Below are 27935 nucleotides of genomic sequence, written 5' to 3' on the forward strand. Positions count from 1 at the left end.
CCCAATAGCAAGGCGTCTCTTATGGGCTCTGTAAGTAAGCCGGCCTGTCATTGGCTAAAACGGGTGGCTCGTCACCGCCTTCTAGTCCGCCCCCAGCACGCGACGTCAGGAAGTGTGCTGTCCCCTGACCCCGCGTTGGATGAACCAATGCGGCTGCCCCTTGCTGGGATGTTACAGAGGAGGCCGGGGGCCGGAGAGGAGCGGGACACCATGGTGAGGGAACTGGTTGCGTCCGTATTAAACACGTATTGTAACGTTATATTCTGCCCCTCGCTTGGAGGGCCGGGTGAATTGTTCGGCATGGGGAAGGGCTCGGGCCAGCACCGGCTCCCTTGTTATTGGTCCCGAACTGCCGTGGTTGACACGCACCCCGGTGATTGTTCTTTCTGCCTGGCATATTAATAGATGGTCAGGGGGGGGATAGTAAGATCTGTAGGCCCTGGACCGTGGTAACATAAAGCACAGTTATTCCCTCCTGTATTATTACTATGGCGGGCAGAGCTTCTCGGGTAGTTCTGGTCCCTGAGGCCCAGCAGGTTAAAATGATTTTAGCCAATGTCCGCATGTGGGGGAGGGGGGAGTTCATTCATCTTGCAAAGTGAATGAACAATTCATTCAGTGCTGCTGACCTGATTCTTCCGTATGCGTGGGTTCAATTTAATGTCACAAAAAAAAGATTAAAGCATACCATGTAACTTGGAAAATACTTTACTCTTTCATAATATCAAAAGGATGCGATCTACACGTTGCTTGTATCTTTTTGTGATATGATTGAGTAAGGCAGGGGTATGCAACTCCAGTCCCCAAGGGCCACCAACAGGTAAGGGGTTCAGGATATCCCTGCATCAGCAATAGTTGGCTCAATGAGTCACTTGTGCTGAAGCAGGTATATCCTGAAAACCTAACTTGTTGGCGGCCCTTGAGGACTGGAGTTGCCCACCCATGGAGTAAAGTATTTTTCAAGTTACATGGTGTGCTGTAAACTCTTTGTTAAATTGTATACAGGCAGTCCTCGGTTATCCAACGGAATCCGTTCTGGAAGTAGCGTTGGATAGTGAAACCATTGTAAAGTGAGTCCCATGTTAATCAGTGGTGGTAAGCGCTGGATAACGCCTTCAGGCGTCGGATAACTCATTCCGGCGTTGAAAAATGGCCCTTGGGGTTGCATTGTAAAGCCTTGCATTGTAAAGCGTTGGATATGCCATTCGTTGTAAAGTGAAACGTTGGATAACGAGGACTACCTGATTTGCACTATCCAGTATGACCAGGGATAGTTTTATAGCATTCCCTAGATTTGCACATTTCCATGTTTTTTTTTTTTTTTCTTCTAAAAGTGCAGTCCCAATACGTCTTTCTGTTTATGGATTCAATGTAATGAAATAGCAATTTGTGCACATTGTATTTTCTAGATGCTTGATATTCCTATTCTTTAAATCTTTTGCCGACCCGGGGACAATTTAAGAATGAAGTTGGAAGCACCAATTTTCTGAATGAATTGTTAATTCTATTTACCAAATCTGCTGCACTTTTGGAATTAAGTATTTTAAGAAAGACTAATTGATAATATGTAGTCTCCCATTCATTACTTTATTATAAATGGTGCAGTATCTGTTACTTCAGGGATTGGGTATTGCTTGAGAGATGTGAAGGGGGTTGTAGGGCACTGCTCAATGTATGATAACTAATCAACAAGAATGATAGGTTGCCTTAACAGTGTAATTGGCAGGATAACCTTTTGTGTAAGTTCTACAAAGCACTACTGAGTTTGTTTTAAAGCTACCTGTGTAGAATATAGTTGGAATTTATTGAAAGGATGCATTGTAAACATAGTTGACCAACAATGTACCTATTTCTAAAAGGATCCTTTCCAGTTGGAATCAGTGTTGAGCTAGTACTGATATGTATTTGTAACAGACACTACATTGCTGAAGCACCCCTTGTTTATATAAATTATGAGAAAAATGATTACCTGCTGAGTAATATGCTGATAGATGTAACTAAAGAACATTTCCATACATATCTCTATTAAACGGGTCCATACATATCCCTATTAAACAGGTTGTTTAGGGTCAGAAAACAATAATTTCTTTAATGCAGCCTGTTGAAAACCTTAGAGTGCATATGGCAGGAGACCACACAGGTGCTTTCTACAGTACCTATGTGTTACACTAAAATATCACAAATGTAACTTACTTGAATTTAAATTATCAAAAAGAAAGTGTTTCAAGTGTGTAAAGTAGTACACGTATCCACAGAAAGAGTACACATACTCGTGTTGTAAAAAAAAAATTATACACTCTTTTTCAGGCATCTAGTGATGGTACAAATGGACCAAGTCAGCCTGGACTTTTCCCTAATGGGTCACGTATGATGAGAGGACAGTTTGTAAGTAAAGTGGTTTCAGTTTACTTATTTTAATGATTGGTCTCATGGAAACTTTAGCATAATAGAGGAAAGTTGCTGATGCATGAGAATTTTTGCATCCCACTACATTTTAAAGCGTATAAATGATGCTTATACAGGCTCCAACTTTCCTTCTCTATTTAGGATTCTATTGCTGATTGTGTAACAGTCACAAAACAATTCTTCCTAGATCTGTGCTTAGTGTTTAGATTATGGAATGGATCCACATGGTGCTGATTCTCAGAATAAGTAAACTTTTTTTAAATTGGCCCTTGTAATTGCCTGTATGTAACTAATGCCAGATCCATGTCTTATTTCCTTTTATCACCAACTGTTAATGTAATATTTGTTTTATTTTAAGTTTAAAACTGGTTCACACTGAAGTATATAATTATGGTGTAAAAGTAAAGATGCCGTTAAAAAAAAAATATACAAAAAAAGCATAATTTGTCATTTTAAATAGTCTTAAGAATTTACTCCATAGGAGCTTTGCAGATCCCAGAATGCAAGAAGTTAGAGAAAAAATTTTCACCAACTCTAATCGCTACCTAAAAGTCGTAATGTTTTTTTTTTTAATGCACTTTGATTATTTTTGCCAGATGAATCCTGTTGTTGCCCATTACCCAGGTGTGGGAATGAGCGGACTGAGTCAGCGAGCAAATCTAGGAGCTCACGGAATGATCCCTTCCTTGTTGGGACCAATTGGTGGGCATCAAATGGGACAGGTAATTTGTTTCAAGGAGAACAAAGTAAATACAATATGCTTCATTCTGCTTAAGAAAATCTATCAAGGAGGTATTAATGCTCGCTTGTATTTTACAATAAATATATTTATATAGTAGAGAATCTTTCCTTTTTTTTTGCTGAGTAGTGGCTCAGTGTGTAAAGACACTGACTGTAAGCAATGACACCGAGGTGGAATCAGGGTTCAATTCTCGGTGTCGTCTCCTTGTGGCCTTGGGAAAGTTACTTTATCCCCCTGTGCCTCAGGCACCAAAATGATAGATTTGTAAGCTCATCTGGACAGAAACTACCTGTAAAATTCCTATATGCTGTGTATCTCACACATACTATACTGTAATTGTGAAGCACTTTGAGTCCTATCGGGAGAAAAGCACTATATGAAAGTTATTAAAAAAATTGTTGTTTTTTTATATAGTTGTGTTTTCTAGACACACAACTTCTCCTTTTTTGTGACCTTCATTGTGTTTCAGATGACTTCACTGATACCTCCACTCATGTCTGGAATGATGATGACCACTCATGTTTCAGCAGGGGCCTTACAAACAAGCATACAGGTCATTGATTTATTTATTTTTTCTTCTTGCATACCTTATTTAATTAATGCTATTCGTGTGGCAATCCTTTTTGCTGCTTAATTTTTGTTCAATTTCTTGGATAAATATATTGGGGATCAATCTTGCCAATTTGTATGTTGTTATAATACCTTGTTAAAGTCTTCTAAAGACATAAGCTTTATACAGTTGTGTGGAGAGGTTGGACCCCACTCGACTAGCCATATTGGGGTATGTTTGCATATTACTATCAGCAAGTGGATCCTGTAAAACATTTGTGGCAGATGAAAAAGCATTTGACGTAAATGATGATGTGACTTATGAAGTTAAGAAATAGTACAATATAGGCCCTTGGTAAAGGTGTCCGCTAATTATGCAAGTTGTATGAACTGACCGATGAGCCACAGTAAAAAGAGACATATGGTAGTTGAATAGTAGGACATTCTGACAACTGCAAATATATTGATTTTAAAAGGTCTGAATGGTTAGTTTTCTGCAATATATTCTGGTGTTTTTTCTTTAACATAATTATTACGCATTTACTTAAATTTGATACCAAGTTTGTGTGATTACATTTCTTAGTATACTTTATTGAATGGTCAGCAGAATACAGTAATAGCTTGTGTTCTAGTATAGAGCAGTGGTTTCCAACCTTTTTAAATGAAATCCTAGAAAATATTTGTTCCACTAATTAATAAATGTTATTGACTACTCGTCAGATTATTGCTAACAAATCGTTTTGACCGATTCCAGACAGTATAGTGTCCTGAACTTGGGGAAAACAACACTCTGAATAAGGCCCCAAACAGCACCTCAATGTGAGCAGACAACATGGGTTGTATGATGAAATTTAAACCGAATATCCGCTCTATGATTGTAGTAAGAATAATAATTCACAGTAAAAAATATATAGAGCTGGAGCTTGTTCCGGGGTTGTGGAAGTAATGTATCCAGTGCTGGGAGATGGAGACATAAGGTGCATGGGTTGTATAGCTGGTTTTCAATTACGACAGGGAGCTTCCAAAGTCGCTCTCCACAATACCTTGCCACTGTAGATGCAAAGCATTGTGGGGAGCGACTTTGGAAACTTCAGCTGTAATTGACAGCTATAACAGCAGTCCCCACATGGTCTCAGAAATCCACTATACAGTCTAGGATCTGCCATTACATGTCTTTTTTTTGGCGAACCTCTAGGGATTCCCAAACCCCCTGTGTGGAATCGCTGGTAAAGATTGTTTTTTTTATTTCTATTACTACATATCTCACTCCATATATATTTTTTCCCCTTCCTCTTAAAATACAGGTACTGATACATTAACTTCCATTTTTAAGGGGCTTTTTTTCCCGCAGTTTTCCTTCCTTAAGAAAAACGTCTCAAAAGCTTCTTTCTAGAAACGTACTCTTTAGTGATTTCCAACATTCATTCACACTTTGCCAGCAGAAGCATTGAAAAATGTTCCTGTAGGTGACCGTTCTAGACTTTAATATGTCCAACACGAGCACCACCCTTTAATCTCCCAGTTTAATTAAAGAATAGGAGACTGGTTAGTGTGGTTTTTCTTTTAAAATATTTTGAGTGTGGCTGTACTTGTGTTTACATTTTAAAACCTAATTGGAATGTTTCACGTGAAATTGCCCACAAGTCTTGTTTTTGAAAAGTTAACTTTGTAAAAGTGTTATGTACTTCTCATGTAGAGTCTTCTCGCTTGTAGTTGTTTACACATACTGTACAGAAGGAACTTAGAAGAAGATTTAGCCTGCACATTGGCCGCTGCCCTAGATTTTCTGTAAAGCTTTAGTGCACCGATTAGTGCACAGAACAAAACCTACCAGAAAGAAGTGTTGTACTAACTAATGTTGGCTTGGTTGTTAAATTACAAGTACAGGTTGTCCTCGCTATCCAACGTTTCACTTTACAACGAATGGCATATCCATGTAAAGGTTTTTAATGTCTTGCAATTGTTAGTCAGTAGGTTATATTCCCAATTGATATAAGCTCTGGTTTTGCTGACATAACTGTAAAAATAAATAAAACACTTCCAGGTTTTTAATATTAAGGGGAAAGGGCTTCTTTATTAGTTGTTTTGTTACAGTAACATTCAAGTTACTGTGTTATTTGTAATAGGGAAAATAAGTAGTGCCATATTGTAGCATTGGGAGGAAACGGGTTTGGAGGATTGCAAACTGAATTTACATTTATTGGGGATTTCAGACAGAATAATTTGCTGCTTGGCCAAGTGGTGCTATAGATCTATCTCCTCCATTCTCAGGGGCCTGTATTTTGTTTTATTGAAACATTTCTCAGTCTTTGGTCAGGGTAATCAAATACTGCAGATGTAAACATGTGGCCCACTGCCTTTCATTCAACTTAAAACAACAAATGAAAAATGAATGGCAAAATGCAGCTTTATTGTATCAAAATTCAGCAATGTTAAGTAGGAAATAAATTTCCTTCTACCAATGTGTACAGTAAATTAAAAATATCACTTGTGAGCACATTCACATGTCTCAGACAGGCCTGCAACCTTGCTTTTCACCATTATCTCTTTGCATACAGTGCTTTCACTACAGCTAGGGATTCTGGGAAATAACATGTAAATGATCACACAGTGTCTCCTTTTGCTTCATGTCCATTTTAAGATGGACCCCTATAAGCTTATGGCGGCCGTATTACACAGCTTTTCCGCAACACCTGGGTTAAAGAAGTGCATAGCCAGTAAACCTACTCGTAGCGTTTTCGACCTCTTGGGTCTCATCAGTTATGCTGGTTATGCTAGCTTTGCAATGTGAAGCTGGGATAGATTTCAACCACACATTATATACATTGTGTTGGGTAAAAAAGCAACAAGACATTCTATACAAGAAAATACTGGCCTTTAAATGTGTAATTCTCCAGATTTGTTTACATGTTTGTAGGTATACCTCTCTGTACCTTTATCTGAAAAATCACATTTCTCCTGAAGCATTTTAGTAGCTTTGAAATCATGACTGTACTATCCAAGCACATTCACCCATCTCTCGTTGCATTATAAATGACTGCACTTAATATTTCAACGGTTTCTGTAAGTCTCCCAACATACTCCTAAGAATTCCAACTAGATGTGTTTGTGCTTTTCCCCACAGTTTATTAAAATTCACTGTATCCTGACATTTATATGCTAATTATGTCGTGATGTGCAACTCCCTTGCAATAAACAGTCCTGCAATGTATACTACCATTTGAAAGACTTTGACGTTAACATTCGAGCATGATGCCCCAGAGCAGGGGTGGATCAACTCCAATCCTCGAGGGCCTCCAACAGGTCAGGTTTCCGCACCCCTGGATTAGATGATGCATTAAATATTCTATAAATATAACTTGTTTGCATCAACAAGGTTTTTATTCATTTCCTTAAACCTCCTGTTTAGCATGTTAAGTTCAAGTGTCCATGTTATTGATGGTTTTATATATTCAAATAATCTTACATTTTTTCTGGTTTCAGCAGGCTGGTGTAAACAGTATGGATGCCCAACTCGGTACGTATCAATTTCATTATTGGTGTTTTATTTATCAAGTTGTATAGCAAATAATTAGCTTGTTGGGTTACTTTCTCTTTCCAACAAAATACTGTACGTAGTGTTGGACCTGCAGTATGTTAGTTGTATTCCTATAGTCTAAATCATTTTAATGGTCTCTGCACTTGCTCACACTGTCACGCCAGTTTAACTTCACTTGCTTATTTTTACCCCATATTCACCTTGTTGTTCTTTTTTTTCTTTAGCTCAGACATCTGTTACACAGGTAAGTAGTTCGCATTTGGACCTTTTTTGTGTTTTTTTTTTATTTTTAAATCTGAAGGCAAGCAGACGTTTGTTTCTTTTGAACCTTTGAATTAAAACCGCCGAGTTATTCCATAAAACAATCTTACCTGTACTTTGTTTTACTATTTGTCTTTGCATAGTTTTGCTTCTGACTAAAGTATTTCTTACAAATCATGTGGGTTTTTTGAGTGAGATGAAGCAAAACATTTTAAATTTAGATATTATGATAGTAATACTTTCTAACGGAGTAAATAGTTTGATTTTATATTAAGCAATCGATGCGTCTCCAGCTTCATTCAGTTGAGTCAAGCTACACAAGGTTATGCAAAGTTCTTTGACTGATTGATATATATCAATCAATCAATCAATTTACACACACGCAGCTCAACCCCGTTATAGCACGATCCGCTACAACGCAAATCCGTTTAACGCGGGCTGAGTGTGGCTCCCGATTTGCGCGAGGACTTACTGGCATCTCAATCAACATTCAAATCAATGCTTTATTGATACGGACACATACACACACCTACACCATGTAGGAATGTAACAGTAATACATTTTTATATAATACACATGCAGGGATCGAACTCAGGACCTTCCATATACTGGTACCAATACATTACTACCACAGGCTTGGTGTTACAAGACTGACCCTATAAATATATTTATCCTCTACTACATGCCAAAGTGCACTGTGTACTACTGTATGTAAATGTTTTGTTTGTTTCTAGAGTCTGTGACATCACACAGTCCCTGCCGTGTAGCGGTAGAGCAATGGTACTAGTATATGAAAGTTCCTGGGTGATATGGTATCATTTATAAATTAGAAAAAAAATATATATATTTTATTATATTGTATAATTTATAAATTGTTTTACTTATTTTATAATTTAGAAATGATAAATTATACCATATAATACAGGAATCGAACCCAGGACCTTTCATATACAGGTACCATTGCTCTACACCATAGGCTTGGTGTGACAAAACACTCTATAAATATACTTAACCTTAACAGCACATTGCAATGGACTGCATTATGTACTATGTATATGTTAAGTTTATTAGTCTGTCACATCACACAACCCATGTGGCATAGACTCTAAAAACAAACTTAACAAATACATAGTACACAGTGCTAACAAATGCATACTACACAGTGCTATCGATATATCTCGCACTATCGATATAGATATATTGCAAAGTATTAAATATGTATAGAAATCATTACACTTATGTAGCTTTTTAAGCTAATAATCCGTGAACATTGTGATGTCTGCTGTCTCTGTGCTATCAAAAGGTAAATTAAAGCAAACAAAATGTACCATTGTAAATTTTTAACTGCTAAAAAAATGTAGATCTGCTTTGATTGTAAGATTTGAAGTGAACATATTGGCCGTTTCAACCTTGACATAAATGTGCTGATTTGTACAGTCATGCGTGTGTTTTTGCGAACCTTTAATAACACACTGTAGCAGCTAATAGGTAATCTCATGCACTCTGCATTAACATTTCCTTAAGGTTTGAGTTATATAAAGGTATTCCACATCAATGCTTCAGTTTTAATAATAAAGATAAATGCACTATTCCCTGCTTTCACATCTCATGCACTGGGACTTTTCAGTAATTACAGACTACGTACAAAGTGGAAAGGCAGTAAAAACCCACTTGTATCTATTGTTCGCCTACAAAGTGTGGCGTTAAGGGTTTTCAAGTTAAAGAAAATGAAAGTGCTTGGTTATTTTCCATTGATTGTGAGCACTGCATACAGAAATGTTTGTTTGTTTGTTTGTTACAATGTTAGTCTATTGCTACTGTAATTAACTTTATTAAAAACAATATTGTTTTTGTCTGTAGGCAGCACATCCAGCTCAACAAGCCATTACAACCAATAGTTCAGCTACTGAGGAACAGAGCAAACAAGTAAATGTCATCTTAAATGTTTCCTGTGTGTTGCTTCATTGCTTTGGTTATTATACTAAACACCAACTTTTACCTGGCAGAAGTCTCTCTGGACCGAACATAAATCACCTGATGGAAGGACATATTTCTATAATATTGAAACAAAACAGTCTACGTGGGAAAAGCCAGACGACCTCAAAACATCTGCTGAGGTAAATCATGTTTTATTGCTGTTGCGTTTAATAAAACAAATAGTCAGTGACAAGCAATCTGCATTTCATATTTGCATGCGGTACATAAGAGGAATGTGGTCGTAGACGACTATAATAAAACTGTGTACTTGTCTAGAACATATTTTATTTGCTAATGTGTATGACTGGTATAATACAGGGGGGCGCAATATTTTTCAGGGGAGGGGTGCGGCTGTTGCAGAGGCCCCGCGCTCTTCCCCAAGGCATTTAAATTAAATGTCGGGGGTGGGTTTAAATGTCGGGGGGTGAGGTCACGTGAGGCCTCTGCAGCGTCACTTACTTTGTCTTCGGTCACGTCACGTTGCCATGCCAAGGTAACATCATTTGACGCCAAAGACAAGGTAATGAGGAAGGCGCGCGGGCAGGGAGGCACAGCGGGAAAAGTTGGCGCTCCCCTGGTATAATACATGCTATTATGGCAATACCAAATACATTTCATTTAATGCAGTAATCCTGGCGACTCGGTATATTTCTTTTATCTCTCTCAATACAGAAGCGATGCACTCGCAGGTCTTCTTATGATCTTGATAAAGATCTAGGTGGGGACCGAAACGTGGGTGTGTGTGTGTCTCCTTTTAGCCAGCCTACGTTATTTATTTTTATTTTTTTCCCAGCCTTGCCAAAATTGTTTAAATGAAATCGACAGCTGTGCATAACTCTTCTTATTTTCTTCTACCATATTTGTTCCCTTCTCTTCACCCCTCTGTACTCCAATTCCCCTTCTCTTTTCCTCTCTGCTACACCCCGTTGCCCACTTCCCCCTTCTCTGATTTTAACACTGACTCTCAAACCATGCCGGCTACGGAGATGGTGAGTGTTTAGGGGTAGCTGCCGGTTACAAATTGCTTCATTTCAGAGCAGTTCAGAAAGGAGGACATAGAAATAGCGTGTGCTGATTTACAAAGTTCCGATACGTTGTATCATGACCCATTAGACGTCTTGGATCCCAATGCATTTGCTTAGTTTGCATACAGTGGCGGCCGCCTTTAACCTCCTGCAGCCGCCACCGCGGGATTTTTAAAAACGCAGGCAGATGCGGCGTTTTTTCATCCGTTTTCGGCGCCGCGGGCGCTTTCAATGTAAAGCGCCATTCACGCTTATGCGTCAATGCGGCTGACGCGCGGGAAACTCCGTGGCAAACGGAGAACATCCCCGCATTTTTACGGGTAAGCAGGAGGATTAAAGGGGCCGTGACCGTATGCCTAAAATGTATACCTTTATGCTAAAATGTATAGTCGTCTTTTTTTTTTTTTACCGTAATTTAAAATCTCATCAACATTGCTTTGGAATTATTAGTACTGAGTTATGATGAGTACAGTCCAAATGTATTTTTCTTTTTTTTTTTTTTATTTTTCTTTTTTTTTTTTGCTGCAGGTGACAGATTATAGAAATATATTTTGATTTATAGAATTTCTCTTTTTTTTTGTCATTAGCAATTGTTATCCAAATGCCCTTGGAAGGAGTTCAAATCTGACTCTGGAAAACCATACTACTACAATTCCCAGTCAAAGGAGTCTCGTTGGACCAAACCCAAAGAGCTGGAAGATCTCGAAGGTAAGATTCTTAAAGCCATTTTCTGGAATAGTTCAGGGTTGAGCAAACTGTTGATTTTACTTCACCTATAAACCTATAATGCCGTAAAGCTTAACAACAAGGTTAGTGCTATTCATTGCTGCTTATATAAAAATGCCGATTTGTTGTTCAAAGTATTGAAAATTAGCAGTGGTTTAATGCATTTTTATTTTTTTCCAGCAGCTATGGTCAAAGCTGAAGATGGCAGGTATGTTTTACCAAATAAGTTCCTTTTATTGGAAAGGCTAAATACATGTTTCAATAGGTGGTACCTGTATTGCTACTTTATGTTAAAGAAGAAATTAATTTGCCATGATTCAACAGCCATAGTGTATATAGCTAATTTACTTTTGTGAAGGAAGAGTCTTTATAATTTGACAAATGTGTTTTAGTTGTTACTGTAATACTAAGTATACCATAAGTCAACGGGTGTAACTTTGGTTAAATCTTTGCAGAACAATACAATGTATTTAATGATGCAATTTTAGTGGGACAGATTTTTGCACACTGTATGTCAAGGGAACATTTTGCGATGTACAATAGTGCAGACCCCTTCCAAATCCTATTCCTCCATCTCCAACATCAATCATTGTTAGATATGTTGTAGATATTATCTTTTAATGTACAAGCAAGTTCTTCAAAGATGTAGTTTGTACATGATCTGTTAAGAGCTCGCATGTGTCTCCTTTAGAACTATTTCACTTCTCATAACAAACCGAATCTCTTAAACTATCATTGTTTCTTAGTACTCAAAATAGTGCAACGGTCTAGTTACCGTTTTGGTCCTTGTGAAAAATAGATTTGATGATGTATTTTAGTGGACCATCTAAAGAGTACCTCATACATTTGAGTACAAAGCTTTAAGTTCTCCATCTGTTCTCATAGACTTTGTGATCTTTCAAAAGTTCTGCACACATTATTACGGCTATGAAAACTTGTCTTGTTGGTCTATTTAAAGGTCTTGCAATCTACGATGAATCTACAGTGTATCCTTGCAGAAAAGGCTTTGCTATAGATTGCTAGTGGTTGTGTGAAGACCTTAACAAGAGGTCAAACTGCATTTTAGCCTCTTTTTATTTATTTTTTTTCTACTTGCTTAAACTTGTGATGGGCTTCTATAGCCAAACTTGAAGTATACTAATAACCTGTCGCTGAACTGCACAAGCCATTTTTACTCATACTACAACTATTAAATGAAATTACAATAGCACAAAAAACTGTCCCTTTATCCCAAGACTTTGGCATAATTATTCCTCTTAATATGGCAGTGTACAGGAAGACTCAACCATCCCGTTGGGCCCTGGTATATCAGCAGAGCTAAACAGCACAGCTGCTGCCGAACCAGAGATTGCACTTGCTGTTCCCATGGCACCTGCTGTGGAAAGTGATAATATGATTGACTCTGGTGAAGAAGCACAGTTTGTTCCCACAACCATTTATCAAGAGAAGGATACAGAAGTTACCAGCAGTGTAATAGAGGAAGCTTCTAAACCAGATGCTTCTTTTGAGTAAGTACATGCATGTGATCACCAGGATATAAAATGTGTTAAATAAGATGCAAATAATACAGATGTAATACCAGAAAACACTGCTAAATCAGATTTACCACTCCGTTGAACTAACATTTTGGCAAAATTGTTTGATCTATTTTTAAATATGGAATCATGTACTTTTTATATTTAGCTTTGCTTCTGTAGAGGAGAAAGATGACGACAAACCTGTTAAGAAAACCTACACCTGGAACACAAAGGAAGAAGCTAAACAAGCGTTTAAAGAACTCTTAAAAGAAAAGGTATATTTTTTATGCAGGAGACTAAATTCCCAAGTGTAGAGTAATGTCTTGTGACGTGTGCATTCCCAGTGTTTAGAGGAGCTAATATATTTCTCGTCTGTTACTGTTGTAGCGTGTGCCATCCAACTCTTCATGGGAGCAAGCCATGAAAATGATCATTAATGACCCCAGATACAGGTATTTACAAAGATGTTCTTCATTACCGGGTCTCATTAACTACATACTTTTCATAGCTGGATGTTGACTATTGAAGGACTGCACTTCATAGCTCAAACCTGCAGTGATTGTGTGAGCTAGTAGAAAGAACGTTTTAATGTTATGCTCAGTTGAAAGTTTTACTAGTCTTTGTCCATTCATTAGGTATGTTTAAAAAAAAGGTTCTGACAAATAAATCTCATGAATGTATTCTGCATGACACTTATACTTTTTGTTTTTTTCATTGATATGTAGCGCTTTGGCAAAATTGAGTGAAAAAAAACAAGCCTTTAACGCCTACAAAGTTCATACAGAGAAAGAGGAAAAAGAAGAAGCGAGGTCTAAATACAAAGAAGCAAAGGAATCCTTCCAGAGATTCCTAGAAAATCATGACAAGATGACATCTACAACCAGATACAAGTACGGTTTTGTTTTAATGGAGAAATAAGCCTAATGGTCAAATTAAACATATCTCAATCTGTGTAGATAACCAGAAGATTGTTCAGTAGTGGGTTTTTTTTGGTGTGTGTTTTTTTTATTTATTATTTATTTATTTTAATTCAAAATTATAATGACGTGTTTAGTTTCTGAATGAGATGAGTAACGTGTCTTGTGTTTTTGGGCTACTAGAAAAGCAGAACAGATGTTCAATGAGAATGAAGTATGGAACGCAATTTCTGAGCGTGACCGCCTCGAGATCTATGAAGATGTTATGTTCTTTCTTGCTAAAAAAGAGAAGGTAATGATGTGGATTTGTGAAACCTGTTGTAACTTTTGTGCAGTTATACACTGCATGAATTTTTTTATTTTTTTTAATGACCACATGGCAAATATAGTTATGTAATGTAACCGTATTCTTGCTGTTTAATAGGAAAACATGTGAATAAGGGACATAAAAGCAGCAAACAAATGGGGGATGGGGGGTGTCTACAAAGCTGAATGATAAAATAGCATGGTTCTGTAAATAAAAAGGGATGGAGGAAGACTTCTGTTTAAGTACTATCTGTACTAAAGTAGAAATATGAATTTAGAGTTTCTCTTTAATAGACCCCACACCTCTGGAAGTCGGTACATTCTGTTTTTAGAATTTTTCAATCTTGATTTTACAAATAATGTTCCACTTGCACATTGTAACTGTAGATCTGAGAGTATTAAGGATCCTTAGCAAGAAGTTGAAGAAAATGTGACATGCAAGTTCAGTCACAACTTAGGCCTGCAAACCAATCGCTGCCGAAACTGTCTCTTTAAGTTACTACAGTATTCAGATTTAAATACAGGTCATCAAGAAAGGTATTATCTTTCCAAATATCTGATACCATAAATAAATAACCCTTACAAGGCATTGATGACACTGCAAAAAATATTACAGGCACAATGAAGTCTTTAAGCGTTTGCTGTCTAATCTCACGTTGGTTTATAATGAGCAGTGTATTAACTGTATTGGCTAGAAAGACAGTCTTCCTTTATCTTTTAGATAACATGAACAAGCTCTGGGCTCACAGATCAGATCAGTTACAAAATTATGGGCCATGGGGTTGATCCTCAGAATTCCGTTACATCTGGGCTACTAATGTGATGTTACCAAAATAGGTAACGTCCATTAGCTTCCCAGAGTTTAATGGGAATTCACAAAGCTTACATATATGGTAAACCAATGGCAGTTAGTGGCCTCATTAAGCATAGGCCTAAAGCGGCAATACTACTTTCCAATTTTTTTTTAATTATTTGTGTATGTGACAATGTATAATTCTACATTCTTACCTAAGCTGGCAATCATTTGATGCTCTTGTTCTAAATTTGTCAAAATCCTGATTGTGTGCCGAACATGCGCCTTTCAGTTTTAATCAAACCTTCAGTCAGTGTAAGGCTGCGCTTATAGTGCCTTGCGACGCGACGTTGCTCCGAAACAAATACATGGACTCCGTCGTAAGCACGATGTCGCAACCAAAAATGTTGAAAATTTGTTTTTTAAATATAGAGGCAGTCGCCACGTGACTGGTTTAGAGACAATCGATTGCGCAGCCCGTCCCTTTTAGTGACGTCACTGGACTTGTCACCAGCGACGTCGCTAAAAATCAAAATACAACTTTTGCCAGTAGCGAGGGTGATGTCGCCAGCCCTATAAACGCGGCCTTACTCGGCAGCTACGGTGTATCCTTATATTACTACGGTAACATCTATTGTTACAGTTTACAGCTCAAACTGCTGGGAACATTTGCAACAAATTATTACAAACGGAGGTGTTAGAACCTGCTATAGAAATCAAAGGATGTTTTAAAACTCATTAAAAATGGCATTAAGAGTTGAATAAAAAAAAAAAATCACTAGTATCTAATACTACAGAACTGATTTATTTAAAAAAAAAAAATCACGGTTTGCTGCTTTTAACGCCATGTGAAGTTAACGCATGATTTGCGTTGGCTGCAAATAACATGGCATTAAACTCGTTTTACCTAAAGGTGGCATTAGGCAGATCCTAAATAGGGATTTCATTCAAGTTAAATAAAAAAAAATAGAGGAAAAGAACCCTGTAAATAAAAATACGGTAGTTCATACCCAAGTGTGGTCTTACCCTTATCCAGAGCCTGTAAAAGATCTATTGCGTGGTGTGGATGTGAGCAACGCCAACTTTAATGATCTAGCTCAGCGGTGCGCAAACTGGGGGGGGGGGCGCAAGATTATGTAGGGGGGGCGCGGGCTGCTTGCAGGGAAACCTGGGGGCGGGCAGAGCTGTACACGGGCGGCCAGAAGCTCCGTGCGGCTGCTTCTATGTGTCTGTGTCTTGCAGAGGGGGCGGGGCTTCTCTCTGCACACAGACAGCCCATCCATCTCTTCCTGTCTGCTTCCCGCACCAGTTTTCAGCAGCATGGGTGGTTGGGGGATCGGAGCATGTCGCCCCCCCAGGTGAAATTGTGTGACTGTGTGTGGTTTGTGTGTGTGTGGGGATTGTGTGGGGGGTGGTTGAGTGTGTGGGGGGTGGTTGAGTGTGTGTGGGGGGGGGGGGTTGAGTGTGTGTGTGTGGGGGGGGGGTTGAGTGTGTGGGGGGGATTGAATGTGTGTGGGGGGGGATTGTGTGTGTGTGGGGGGGGATTGAGTGTGTATGTGGGGGGATTGAGTGTGTGTATGTGGGGGGAGTGAGTGTGTGTGGGGGGGGATTGAGTGTGTGTGGAGGGGGATTGAGTGTGTGTGGAGGGGGGATTGAGTGTGTGTGGGGGGGGATTGAGTGTGTGTGTGGGGGGGGATTGAGTGTGTGTGGGGGGGATTGAGTGTGTGGGGGGGGATTGAGTGTGTGTGGGGGGGGATTGAGTGTGTGTGTGGGGGGGGATTGAGTGTGTGTGTGGGGGGGGGGATTGAGTGTGTGTGTGGGGGGATTGAGTGTGTGTGTGGGGGGGTGGGATTGTGTGTGTGTGAGCGGGGGGATTGTGTGTGTGTGTGTGGTTGATTGAGAGAGTGAGTGTGTGTTGTAATGCAGTGGTGCGCAAACTGGGGGGGCAATGAGGCGCAAGATTATTTAGGGGGCGCAGGCGGCGTGCGGCGAAAACTGGGTGCGCGGGCCGGCAGACGCTGTGCGCGTGAGGACGAAAAAGCTGTGCGCGAGGGGCGGCCAAGAAGATGTGCACGGGCGGGCAGCCGAAGATGTGTGCGGGTGGCTGAACAGGATAGTGCAGGTGGCGGCCACGTGATGGTGTGTGTGTGTGTGTGTGTGTGTGTGTGTGTGTGTGTGTACGCACAGGGGCTTCTGAGGTACAGGGGAGGAGCACGCCCAACCACGGTGAAGTCAAACGCCCCTTGTTACGGTGTCTGCCCTGCAATAGCGCTGTGGTCCTGCTCTCCTCCGCTGGCAACCTGCTTCGCTGCGATCCTCTGCAAGTGAGAGTGTAGGCTGCCACTGTATCAATCATACTATGAATGTACAGAAATAATTAAAAAAAAGTGACTGAGTGGGTGACTGACTGGGTGGGTGAGTGGGTGGGTGAGTGGGTGACTGACTGGGTGGGTGAGTGGGTGACTGACTGGGTGGGTGAGTGGGTGACTGACTGGGTGGGTGAGTGGGTGACTGACTGGGTGGGTGGGTGGGTGAGTGGGTGACTGACTGGGTGGGTGGGTGAGTGGGTGACTGACTGGGTGGGTGGGTGAGTGGGTGACTGACTGGGTGACTGACTGAATGGGTGGGTGACTGACTGAATGGGTGACTGAGTGGGTGGGTGACTGGGTGGGTGGGTGGGTGACTGAGTGGGTGGGTGACTGAGTGGGTGGGTGGGTGACTGGGTGAAAGTGACTGGGTGGGTGACTGAGTGTGTGGGTGGGTGACTGAGTGAGTGGGTGGGTGACTGAGTGAGTGGGTGGGTGACTGAGTGAGTGGGTGGGTGACTGAGTGGGTGGGTGACTAAGTGAGTTTTTGGGTGACTAAGTGAGTGGGTGGGTGACTAAGTGAGTGGGTGGGTGACTGGGTGACAGTGCGTGGGTGGGAGACGGTGTGTGACTTACCTTGACCCCGTAGCATCTGGCTGGGGCAGGAGGTGAGTTCGGGAAGCTGGGGGGGGGCAAGAGTGGCAGGAGTCCCGCGCCGCGCTTCCCCTCTCCGGTAGCGGCGCACGTGATGAGGAGTCCCGCGCCGCTTCCCCTCTCCGGTAGCGGCGCACGTGATGGGGAGTCCCGCGCCGCTTCCCCTCTCCGGTAGCGTCACACGTGATGGGGAGTCCCGCGCCACGCTTCCCCTCTCCGGTAGCGTCACACGTGATGGGGAGTCCCGCGCCGCGCTTCCCCTCTCCGGTAGCGGCGCACGTGAGGGGGAGAGCAGGAGGGCCGCGCCGCGAGGGGGGAGGAGCCTGGAGTTTGCTGCTGAGCAGCAGGGCCGCGCTTCCTCCGCGGCGCACGGTGAGGGTGATGGTGCGGCTGGGGATGTTGCGGAGCGTGGGGATTTGGGTGAGGTGGGGAGGGGGGAGAGAGTGAGGGGCACCGGGAGAGGAGGGGCACCGAGAGAGGATGGGGGGGGGGTGGAAGGTGAGCTGCGGTCCAACTGACGGGGGAGAGTGTGTGTCCCTGTGTGTGTGTGTCCCTGTGTGTGTGTGTGTCCCTGTGTGTGTGTGTCCCTGTGTGTGTGTGTCCGTGTGTGTGTGTGTGTCCCTGTGTGTGTGTGTGTGTGTGTGTCCCTGTGTGTGTGTGTGTGTGTGTGTGTGTGTCCCTGTGTGTGTGTGTGTGTGTGTCCCTGTGTGTCCTTTGGCCCGTCACTCCGCCTCAGGCCAATGAGAGGTGTGCGGGGGCGGGCCAAGGGACCAATCAGATTTCCCCTAGGGACACCGGACATCCAGGCAGGCAGGCAGGCAGGCTGGCAAACATACAGTGCTTTCACTAATATAGTATAAGATACCGTTTAATAAAGGGTTTTTTTTGTTTGGTTTTTTTTTTCATGTGATTTTGATTACATCAGGCAGGGGGGGCCCGAGAAATTTTATGGCTGAAAAGGGGGGCTCGGCATAAAAAGTTTGCTCACCCCTGATCTAGCTAACCCCACCGGTGATCTAGCTAATGTTCTGTTACATCCCTGCGTTGCCTATAGCGGAGCTCTGGGGATATGCTCTGTTAGCGTGAACACCTCTCTTGCATATCCTTAGCACTACTAGCTGTTATAGTAACGCATCGTTACCGAGCTTTGACGATCCCCGTTGGCACTTATTGAGACATTAACTGAAGTTAACGTCTTAAGTCATTAACAGACTTCTGAGATTCTTCCACTTAGTCTGTTTATGTTTTCACATTTAGTGACCCAGTATTTTAATCCTCGTGACCTTGAGTGATGATTAGATTATCAGTACTGTAGAAGGACTGCGGTTTTTAAATTAAAGCTTCGATAATTGAAAAAAAATCAATTGATTTTATATGATAACGCTGGGCATAAATAAATTCATATGGCACTTTCTACTTTAACAGGAACAAGCGAAGCAACTACGTAAGAGAAATTGGGAAGCATTGAAAAACATATTGGACAACATGACGAATGTAACGTACAGCACCACTTGGTCAGAAGCCCAGCAATACCTAATGGACAACCCCAATTTTGCAGAGGACGAGGAGCTTCAGAGTGTGTACAGATTTCTATTGGAACTGTTACTTGGATGACATTGATACATCTCTTTTATTCATTGCTGTAGGAAACTAGTGCTTTCAGGGTCCTACCAGCTCTGCAGAGGAGAACTGTGCTTTGATGCATGCAGCTTGTTACTTTACTCGTGTTCATTTGTTGAGAATTTGAAGTAATTTAGCAAGTCCATTTTAAGTCGCGTATCACCATCTGTACAAAATATATATATTTGTTTGCTCAAGGAGAGTTATTATGGCTGTAATAACTGTTAATGGACCAATATGACTGCCATATATTTAGTAGTATTACTTCAGCTTTTCATTGCCCCTTTTTAAAATGTATTGTAGCCAGAAATGTAGACTCATTGCAAGTTGTAATGTCTTTGAATGGTTCAGTATAAGATGAATATGTATTTGAACATTGACTTTTTAGACTTTGTAAATAACCTAATATATTGCATAGAAATCTGCATTAGTCAAATAGTCTCAATTGGAGTATGAGGCTGTACTGTAGGCGGTATTTGTTTAAAAAGTTGAATTCACATTCAATATTGCATATGGTTCATTTGGTAACTTTGTTTGATTTTAGACATGGATAAGGAAGATGCCCTAATTTGCTTTGAAGAGCATATACGTGCCTTGGAAAAAGAAGAGGAAGATGACAAGCAGAAGAGTTTGCTAAGGGACCGGAGACGACAGCGGAAAAACCGGCAATCTTTCCAGGTTTGAGATTGCAGAAGTAGATTGTGCTTTCACTTGCATCACCGTCTGCCTGAAAACATGGGCTCTCTGGCAGCCGGCCGGGCCTAGGAAGGCGCTCTCCTGACTGCTTTTTGTTTTTTGTAGAAACACCTGTACAGAAGTAACTGGGGATATTTTTGTCAGATACCCCTAACTAATCTAATAATATTGCAACTGAATTTCTGCCATTTAATAATCTGCTGAATGTATACATTTATATTTTGCAGAGGTCCACAAAGAAAGGACTACAGAACAATGTTGTGAGGCTTGCAGTGTAATAAAGATCAAACAGGACTGGGGTTTTCTTTGTAGTTTTTATATTTGTTTTTACCTGGTTTTTTTTTGTTTTTTCTCCTAGCTCTTTCTGGATGAATTGCATGAACATGGCCAGTTAAATTCAATGTCCTCTTGGATGGAATTGTACCCAACTGTTTGTTCTGACATCAGGTTTGCCAATATGCTTGGTCAACCAGGTAAGGATTTTATCTTTTGTTTCTAAAAAAATAAATTTGATGTGCTCCCCGAATTTAGTACCTTTTTGCCATTTTACCATAACACAGTACATTTTATGCACCATTGGTGATGTTTCTTACCACTTGGCTTTGACGTGGTGGTAGGTTATAGAAACACTGTGAAAAATAGTTTTTCGTCTTTTCTCCATTCCCCATAGAATCCCTAAATTATGTGCATCAAGGGAAAAGGATTCACTGTGGGAAGCGTGAAAATGGGGAAGTAATCATACTGATAATGGCTATCCCTATACACTTCCAACCTGCTCAGGTCTCTTACCCGTTGGAGCAGGCATGGCCAACTCCAGTCCTCAAGGGCCACCCCCAGGTCAGGTTTTAAGGCTATCCATGCTTTACCTATGCTGAAGCAGGGATATCCATAACCTGGCCTGTTGGTGGCCCTTGAGGACTGGAGTTGGCCACTGCTGCGTTAGAGGCTCAAATACCTTATTTCAATTTAAACTTGCCACACCTCCCATACAATTGCTAAAGTTTGTCATTTTAACAGCTAGTCTACAATAATATTTTCTGTTCTCCAGAAAGAAGAATTAGATATATGGAAGTTTATAGTCATACTCATAACTTTCACATTGCAGACTATTCATTTTCAGGTGGGTCCCAAACAGAGAGCTATTCTATGCATCGTTTTGTTTGTACATTTCTCTTCTTTGCTTACTTGAAAAGGAAATCTATTATGTTGTGATTGGTTACTGAAGGCTAATTGTGGGAGATTAGAAGCCACAATCCATACTTTAATGTTATAACCAATGGAATCTTTTTGGTATAACAGCATTTCCGGAAGTGGAAGTTTTACACCTACATTGGCATTTGTGTCTCGTTGTGTTACAGGGTCAACAGCACTGGATCTCTTCAAATTTTACGTTGAAGATCTGAAAGCTCGATACCATGATGAGAAAAAGATAATAAAGGATATTTTAAGGGTAGGAAGATGTCGTTTAAAATAAGTATTCCGAATAGAATAAGATTGTTGTGATTACATTATGAAAATGACTTACAGTATCTACTGTCTTTCAGGATAAAAGTTTTGTGGTCGAAATCCGTACCAGTTTTGAAGACTTTGTTACTGTCATCAGTTCAACCAAAAGGGCGACTACCTTAGATGCTGGAAATATCAAACTTGCTTTCAACAGTGTGAGTTGGTGTTTTTATTTTTTTATCTATATCAGGAATGGCCAACTCCAGTCATCCACGGCCTTCCGCAGGTGCTTAGCTGTAGAAATTGGAATGCTTTTCTTGGCCTTTAACGTTTGTGTTGGTTGAGGGAAGTAACACATTGGCAGTATATTCAAACAGTTGCAGTCAAGGTACATGTTTATAGCAACGATGTTTTTGCAGGGGTTTTTTTTTTTTTTTTGTGCTTTTAAACTGTGTCTAATTTACATATGCACTTTAATTAAACTACAAATTGTCAGTTTAGAATTGATGACTGAACACTTCGGTGCAATTTCAAGACGCTGTATGCAAAACAGTTCAGAAAAGCACAGCTGTTAAGTGCGTAGAAAATTAGATTGTTCCTGGTGAAAAAAGCACTACAATTGATTAGAGTTTAAGAATAATAACAATAAATATAAAGCGCTGATTCGTTGTAATCCAAAGTGGCCGTTCGGGACTGTGTGTGTGTGTGTGTCTCTCACTCCTACAAATCTCTCAGGGAACCAGGGCATCCCCTGTTGTTTGTTTTTAAATCTCATCCATTCTGGCTCTCCTGAATGCTTATCCATAATTCACCCCTAAAGTTTTTATCAGTACACTGACATTTCAGTAGGTCACACAAGTTTTTCCTTTATCTTCAAAGTGAAATAGAGATTTCCCCTGCTAGGATTGCATCTTTAGGTAGTTGTTCTCCGAATTTCAACTCATAATATTTTCCAGCCATTACATCAGCATCTCCAGTCCTCAAGGGCCACCAACGGGTCAGGTTTTCAGGATATCTCTGCTTCAGCACCAGTGATTGAGCTACCTGTGTTGAAGCAGGGATATCCTGAAAACCTGGCCTGTTGGTGGCCCGTGAGGACTGCTGTTGCCCACCCCTGCATTACATGAATACAACCATATAAACTGCTGTTTGAATGTTACCAGCATCAATCTTTATTACCGATTCCTTTAGTGTTTGTGAGAACAAGAAATACAAATTAGCGAAATATAACGCTTTCCAATGTAATAATCCTAATCTTTTCCCTTAATATCGGCAACATATTTTCAGCTCTTCCATTGCTGCCTCCCAATTATTGCCCTATAGTAGTACATCTTTTGATTTTTATACCCAGCTGTGCCCTATTCATGGTGGTTACCATCATTTTAGTATGTTGTAGCAACTTGCATTGTAGCACTACTATTTATAAACCGTGCTTGTGATTTTACCTGTCACTCAATATCAGCTGTTTGTGTAAATTTAAGTGTGGATTCACTTAATGTATTTTTAGCTTCTAGAGAAAGCCGAGGCGCGGGAGCGGGAGCGAGAAAAGGAAGAGGCCCGAAAAATGAAACGGAAGGAATCTACTTTCAAGAGCATGTTAAAACAAGCTGCGCCTCCTATTGAGTTGGATTCTGTATGGGAAGAGGTACGGTATGAGCAGCAAACACAAAAATGTCTTTTTGCGGTACAAATCTTATACTGTTCTGGAATCTTTGTAGTGGTTCACACCCCACTGGGAGGCCTCATTTCGAAATATTCCCAATTAAGATGCAGAGCAAAGATGGGGGCACTGTATCTGGCTTATATACACAGGACGGGCTTACCCAATCGAAAGGGATGAAACTAGTTTCTACCTAAAATACAGACTATTGTTACTTTGATATTCCCTGCTAAAGATCGTTACAACAAAACTTAAAGAAAAATGTTCAATACACACACCTTTTTCGCCTTTAGGTTTGGCTGTTTTCATAGTTCAAAATCTGAAAACCTGTCTCTTCCCTCTTCACTGTAAGGTTCGGGAGCGGTTCATTAAGGAGCCGTCCTTTGAGGATATCACGTTGGAATCGGAGCGCAAAAGAATATTTAAAGATTTCATGCATACGATTGAGGTAATTTTATTTATTTTTTATTTTTGTCCGCTTTTCCCTGAATAAGTGAACATCCACAAATCGTTACTGTTATCTTAGAATCTTTTCTTGCATTACTTATTTTATATATCATGGACTCATTGACTCTTAAACATTTTATAAATCATGAGTTTATGGAAATAACAACATGGATGTATTGAATTCTTGGGTGACATTAAATAGATAAGAAATGGTGAAAGGCTTGATTTACTTGCTTTACAGGAACGTGCTAAAGTGCAGCACGTCCCACAATGTTTCAGAGCAAAAATATTAAAGCACAAACTTTAATCAGTATCATTATTTTTTGCAATGCTTATTTTGTTAGCGTAATTCACAAAAGATCTTTGACTAGTGATGTTTATTTTGGCAATCCATGTATATATCTGAAAATCATCTAGTAACATGCATTGCTCTGAATGTTATATATTTGAACTTGATAAATACAACTTTGATTTAAAAATGGGATTGATTTTTAAAATAATTTGGAGTTATGTGCTTTTATTTATGGACCATTGATTTACCTTTTTTTGATAGAATGAATGTCAGCATCATCATGTAAAAATCAAGAAGCACTCTAAGAAGTCTAAGAAACATCACCGGAAGAGATCTCGCTCCAATTCGGTATGTGACATATCATTTATTTTTTTTAACTCCATCCGTTCATCCATGTACACATAATGAGAAGTCCTATTCTGTTTGACCTGCTAGGGTTCCGAATCGGAGGAGGAAGATGAAAACAATACAAAAAAGAAGAGGCAGCGATCAGACTCCCGCTCAGGCTCCGAACATTCCTCAAGTGGAGAATCTGGTAAGTTCAATTCCGTGTTATTTTTAAATATTTTATTAACGGCTTTTCCGTGTTTTATAACACATCTCCTTTTTATTTCTTTCTGATTTTGCTATGCAGAAAAAAGCTATAAAAAGTCCAAAAAACACAAGAAGAAAAGCAAAAAGAAGAGACACAAGTCTGTAAGTACATGCCGCCTATTTATTTTCACCTGTGATCTATTATGTTTATATTTTTATTTCCTACAACACTCCAATTAATAGTAGTTCCCGCTTCAATTATTTGTAAACTTTCCTGGCGGTTTTCTATATTATTAGTTTGGAGTCCCTTGTAATGAGCTATGCTTTGGAGTGAGATGGGAAACACCGTTTTATAAATGCCTTTTTTGTGGACTTTGTAGAATTCCCCAGAAACTGATGGGGAGAGAGAGCGAGACAAAAAGGAAAAAGACAGAGAGAGGGAGCGAGAAAAGGACAAAGACAAGGAGAATGAAAAGGAGCGAGCTAGGCAGAGATCAGAATCCAAACACAAATCTCCCAAAAGAAAAGGGGGAAAGGATTCTGTAAGTGTCAACTAGTAGTGTATTTTTTTACATTTATTGTCATTATTAACCCTGTCCATAGGCCATGTTTAGAGATGACAAAGCTATGTGTAACCAAAGCGTTTTGTAAAATTTTTGGTTAAGTATGGTATGGCTGTAGTTTCTCAAAGGGGAATTATTTTAAAACAATACACTACTTCAATTGAAAGCGGCAAAAAATGAAAAATCCTAATGTTTTTGTTTTTTAAAATAAATCACTTGTCTAGTATTATATAATACTGTTTGCATTTTTTCTACTGTCTAATGACTTTTTTTTTAATGTACTGATCATCCTTTGGTTGCTATAGCAACTATTTAGAAAGTCATATCCACTTCCTCTCTTCAAACCGGCTCTGGCGCACCTTTTTGAGCTTTGTCCTTTGGCAACAAAGTATCACAAACAGATATGTTGCTGTGTTCCAAACAGCAGATTGTATTACTCTGAAAGCTGTAACAATAATGTGTTACACTTGGTAAGATAATGTTACGTATCAACTGCAGCACAAAGTTAGAAGGCGACCATTTCGTTAGGCACACTAATCAGGATTTTTACAGGTTCAAAACAGGAGCACCAAACGATTGCCAGTTTAGGTAAGAATGTGGAATTCTACATTGTTACATGCTTTTCATATACAAATAAGGAAGAAATAGTGGGGGGGGGGGGGTAGATAATGTAGTATTGCTTCTTGATGTTATTGAAGTTAAAATTAAGCTATTCACTACTATCCTCTCTAGTGTCCATGAGAATCAGTAGTGGGAAAAAATTGTTATGTTGCTTCAGGGACTTCTTTTTGTTTCCCTGTTATGGGTACAAACAAGGAAAATTGTACATTTATAGTCTCACTTTCTTTATAGTCCATGTTGAAGAAACTCAACAAAATTATTTTCTGGAGTAGAAGCAATTTAAATATCTGTGATCAAGGGCTCTTTCCTTTCTTGTTTTGACTCTGGATATATTACTTTGTCCACATTCTTGTAGCATTTCAGTGATGTGCCCCAGCAAATAGGAAGGAAATTATGGACTCTAGAATGATAGAAAAGCTATTGTTTCAATTTTTTCACTGTGTTCACAAAACAGAAGTAGAAACCATCATGCCATTGTATTTATTAAAGAGGGTGGGCTCCCGAGAAGAAAATACTGTAGTACTCATCGTCCCTTTAGTGCACATATACAGCTGTGTTGTGGCCTGACTTCAATGCCAACGAGCGCTGAACTCGTAGTGTTTAAAATATATAAGATCTTTGTTTTGGGTTACTTTGAAACTGCATGAAATATGCGCGTTTTTGTAAGGGGGGGGGGAAGCACCTTTATCAGTAAAACTAAGGGACGTATGTGTAATTCTTTAATCCTACAACATATCCCCTGCGATTCATTAACGAGCAATAGATACCCATCACAGCAGCAGGTTATATGATAGTGTATTATTTTTTGTTGCCGTATTAATTGGTTATGTTTATTTGCAGGGTAATTGGGACACTTCTGGAAGCGAATTAAGCGAAGGAGAATTGGAAAAACGAAGGAGGACTCTTTTGGAACAACTGGACGATGATCAATAAGAATGTCTTAAAACCAAATATGTTTACAATAACATGTAATAAATGCCTAATTTGACTTCAGAACAGGGGATTCTTCTATGTTCCATTAATAAAACACTTGGTTGAAACAGCTGCTGTTTGTACAGAAAAAGGAATCTCCATTGGAGGTGACATGGGCCTCCTTTCCAAGGTGTTAAATCCAGTTGTAAATTTTTAGTTTCAGAGAGTTGCCTTAAGAACCATTAAAGGAATGTGCCCCCAGCTTTGTGACAGGAGCAATTTACTTGTTTTGAAAATGAACAATCTTTTCATTTGGCTTTGGAAAGGGGGGAAAATGTACTTCCAATTTAGACAAAGTCCTATTTTTTTATTTGTTCAGTTTTTTTTTGTTTGCAGTATATTCCTCTTGCTTCAAAATAGTTTCTGTGGTACACATACTTCTGATTGGAATATTTTTGTACATTTTTATGAAGTATTAAAACCTTGTCTTTTAGTCTGTGCTAGTATTTATTCATGAGATGCCCAGAACAACATCCACCTAGCAAGCTAATGATTTTCAATCAAAAGATAATGTCCAATCGTATATTAAATATGTTTGTGACCTGTTCATTAATTACATTTGAAATTGCATGCGGTTTCCTTTTCTCTTGGTTTTTAGTTGAGCTTCCGTAGCCAGTAAGATATATTTAAAAATGAAGGTTATTTAAAAAAATTGCCTTGACTTGCAGATTACAAGTTACACTATGTGAAGAAAGCTGAATTTGATGGCAAGCTATATTTGATCCCATTTCTTTGTTACTTGAAATCCAATTTTTAAATGACCCTAAAGGGGTTATTTATTTAACTGATTGGGGCAATATAACACGGAAACGCCCATGAAGACCATGGAATGTTACGAGCAATAGTGTACCGGTCAGTGTTGAATAAATAACCCCTTGAGTGTGTTTATATATATATATTTTGTAAATCGACATAGGATTAAGCACAAAAAACTATTTGCATTCCTCAATACAATATTTCATCAGCTTGTTGCAACAATGATTAAAATGCCAGAAATTTTAGTAATAGTCTGTGTGTGGAGGCCTTTTATTCATTTTTATCACCATTAAAATCGCGCAAACATATCCTGCCCTTTTCCTAAGTTCCTGCTAGAAGATATATGTGACTGATCTGGCAATGAATGTGGTCAAGTGCTATTTTTACATTTTTTTTGCTAAAGTGGCAACACCCCCCCCCCCCCCTCCTTTCTCTTCCTCCCCCCCGCCTCCTTTCACCCTCTCCCCCCTCCCTCCTTTCTCTCCCTTTTCCCCCTCCCCCCATATATCCCTGCTTCAGCACCGGTCGCTCAGTCAATGACTGAGCCACTGATTGAACTACCTGTGCTGAAGCAGAGAGATCCTGAAAATCTGACCTGTTGGTGGGCCTTG

The 27935-nt window shown here is 39.8% G+C and overlaps 1 protein-coding gene across 4 annotated transcripts; it reads left to right on the forward strand.

Moving 5' to 3' along the window:
• The first annotated feature begins 66 nt into the window (after positions 1-66).
• Positions 67-27575, forward strand: PRPF40A (pre-mRNA processing factor 40A). Of its 4 annotated transcripts, none has more exons than XM_075609373.1 (28): positions 67-213; positions 2308-2385; positions 3003-3128; positions 3618-3701; positions 7181-7214; positions 7460-7479; positions 9357-9422; positions 9503-9613; positions 11086-11206; positions 11405-11432; positions 12493-12732; positions 12908-13016; positions 13129-13193; positions 13467-13631; positions 13842-13950; positions 19143-19293; positions 19882-20015; positions 20392-20506; positions 21082-21153; positions 21392-21483; positions 21578-21694; positions 22987-23124; positions 23492-23587; positions 24140-24226; positions 24314-24413; positions 24513-24574; positions 24793-24954; positions 26437-27575. In XM_075609373.1, the coding sequence occupies exons 1-28, from the start codon at positions 148-150 to the stop codon at positions 26527-26529; spliced, it is 2841 nt and encodes a 946-aa protein (XP_075465488.1). In that variant the 5' UTR covers positions 67-147; the 3' UTR covers positions 26530-27575. The 4 variants fall into 4 exon arrangements, with proteins under 4 accessions (XP_075465488.1, XP_075465491.1, XP_075465489.1 ...); XM_075609376.1 differs by having other exon boundaries at positions 7184-7214; XM_075609374.1 differs by lacking the exon at positions 21082-21153.
• The last annotated feature ends 360 nt before the right edge of the window (positions 27576-27935 follow it).

The sequence above is a fragment of the Ascaphus truei genome, chromosome 7 (genome assembly GCF_040206685.1).
Source record: "Ascaphus truei isolate aAscTru1 chromosome 7, aAscTru1.hap1, whole genome shotgun sequence".
In the NCBI taxonomy this organism is placed as follows: domain Eukaryota; kingdom Metazoa; phylum Chordata; class Amphibia; order Anura; family Ascaphidae; genus Ascaphus; species Ascaphus truei.

Bases quoted from the DNA above. Each gene is read 5' to 3' on its own strand.
- PRPF40A (XM_075609373.1), top strand. From the start codon at position 148: ATGCGGCTGCCCCTTGCTGGGATGTTACAGAGGAGGCCGGGGGCCGGA. The intron at 12,733-12,907 runs GTAAGTACATGC...TTTTATATTTAG, and splicing joins AAACCAGATGCTTCTTTTGA to CTTTGCTTCTGTAGAGGAGA. The intron at 23,588-24,139 runs GTAATTTTATTT...TTTTTTTGATAG, and splicing joins ATTTCATGCATACGATTGAG to AATGAATGTCAGCATCATCA.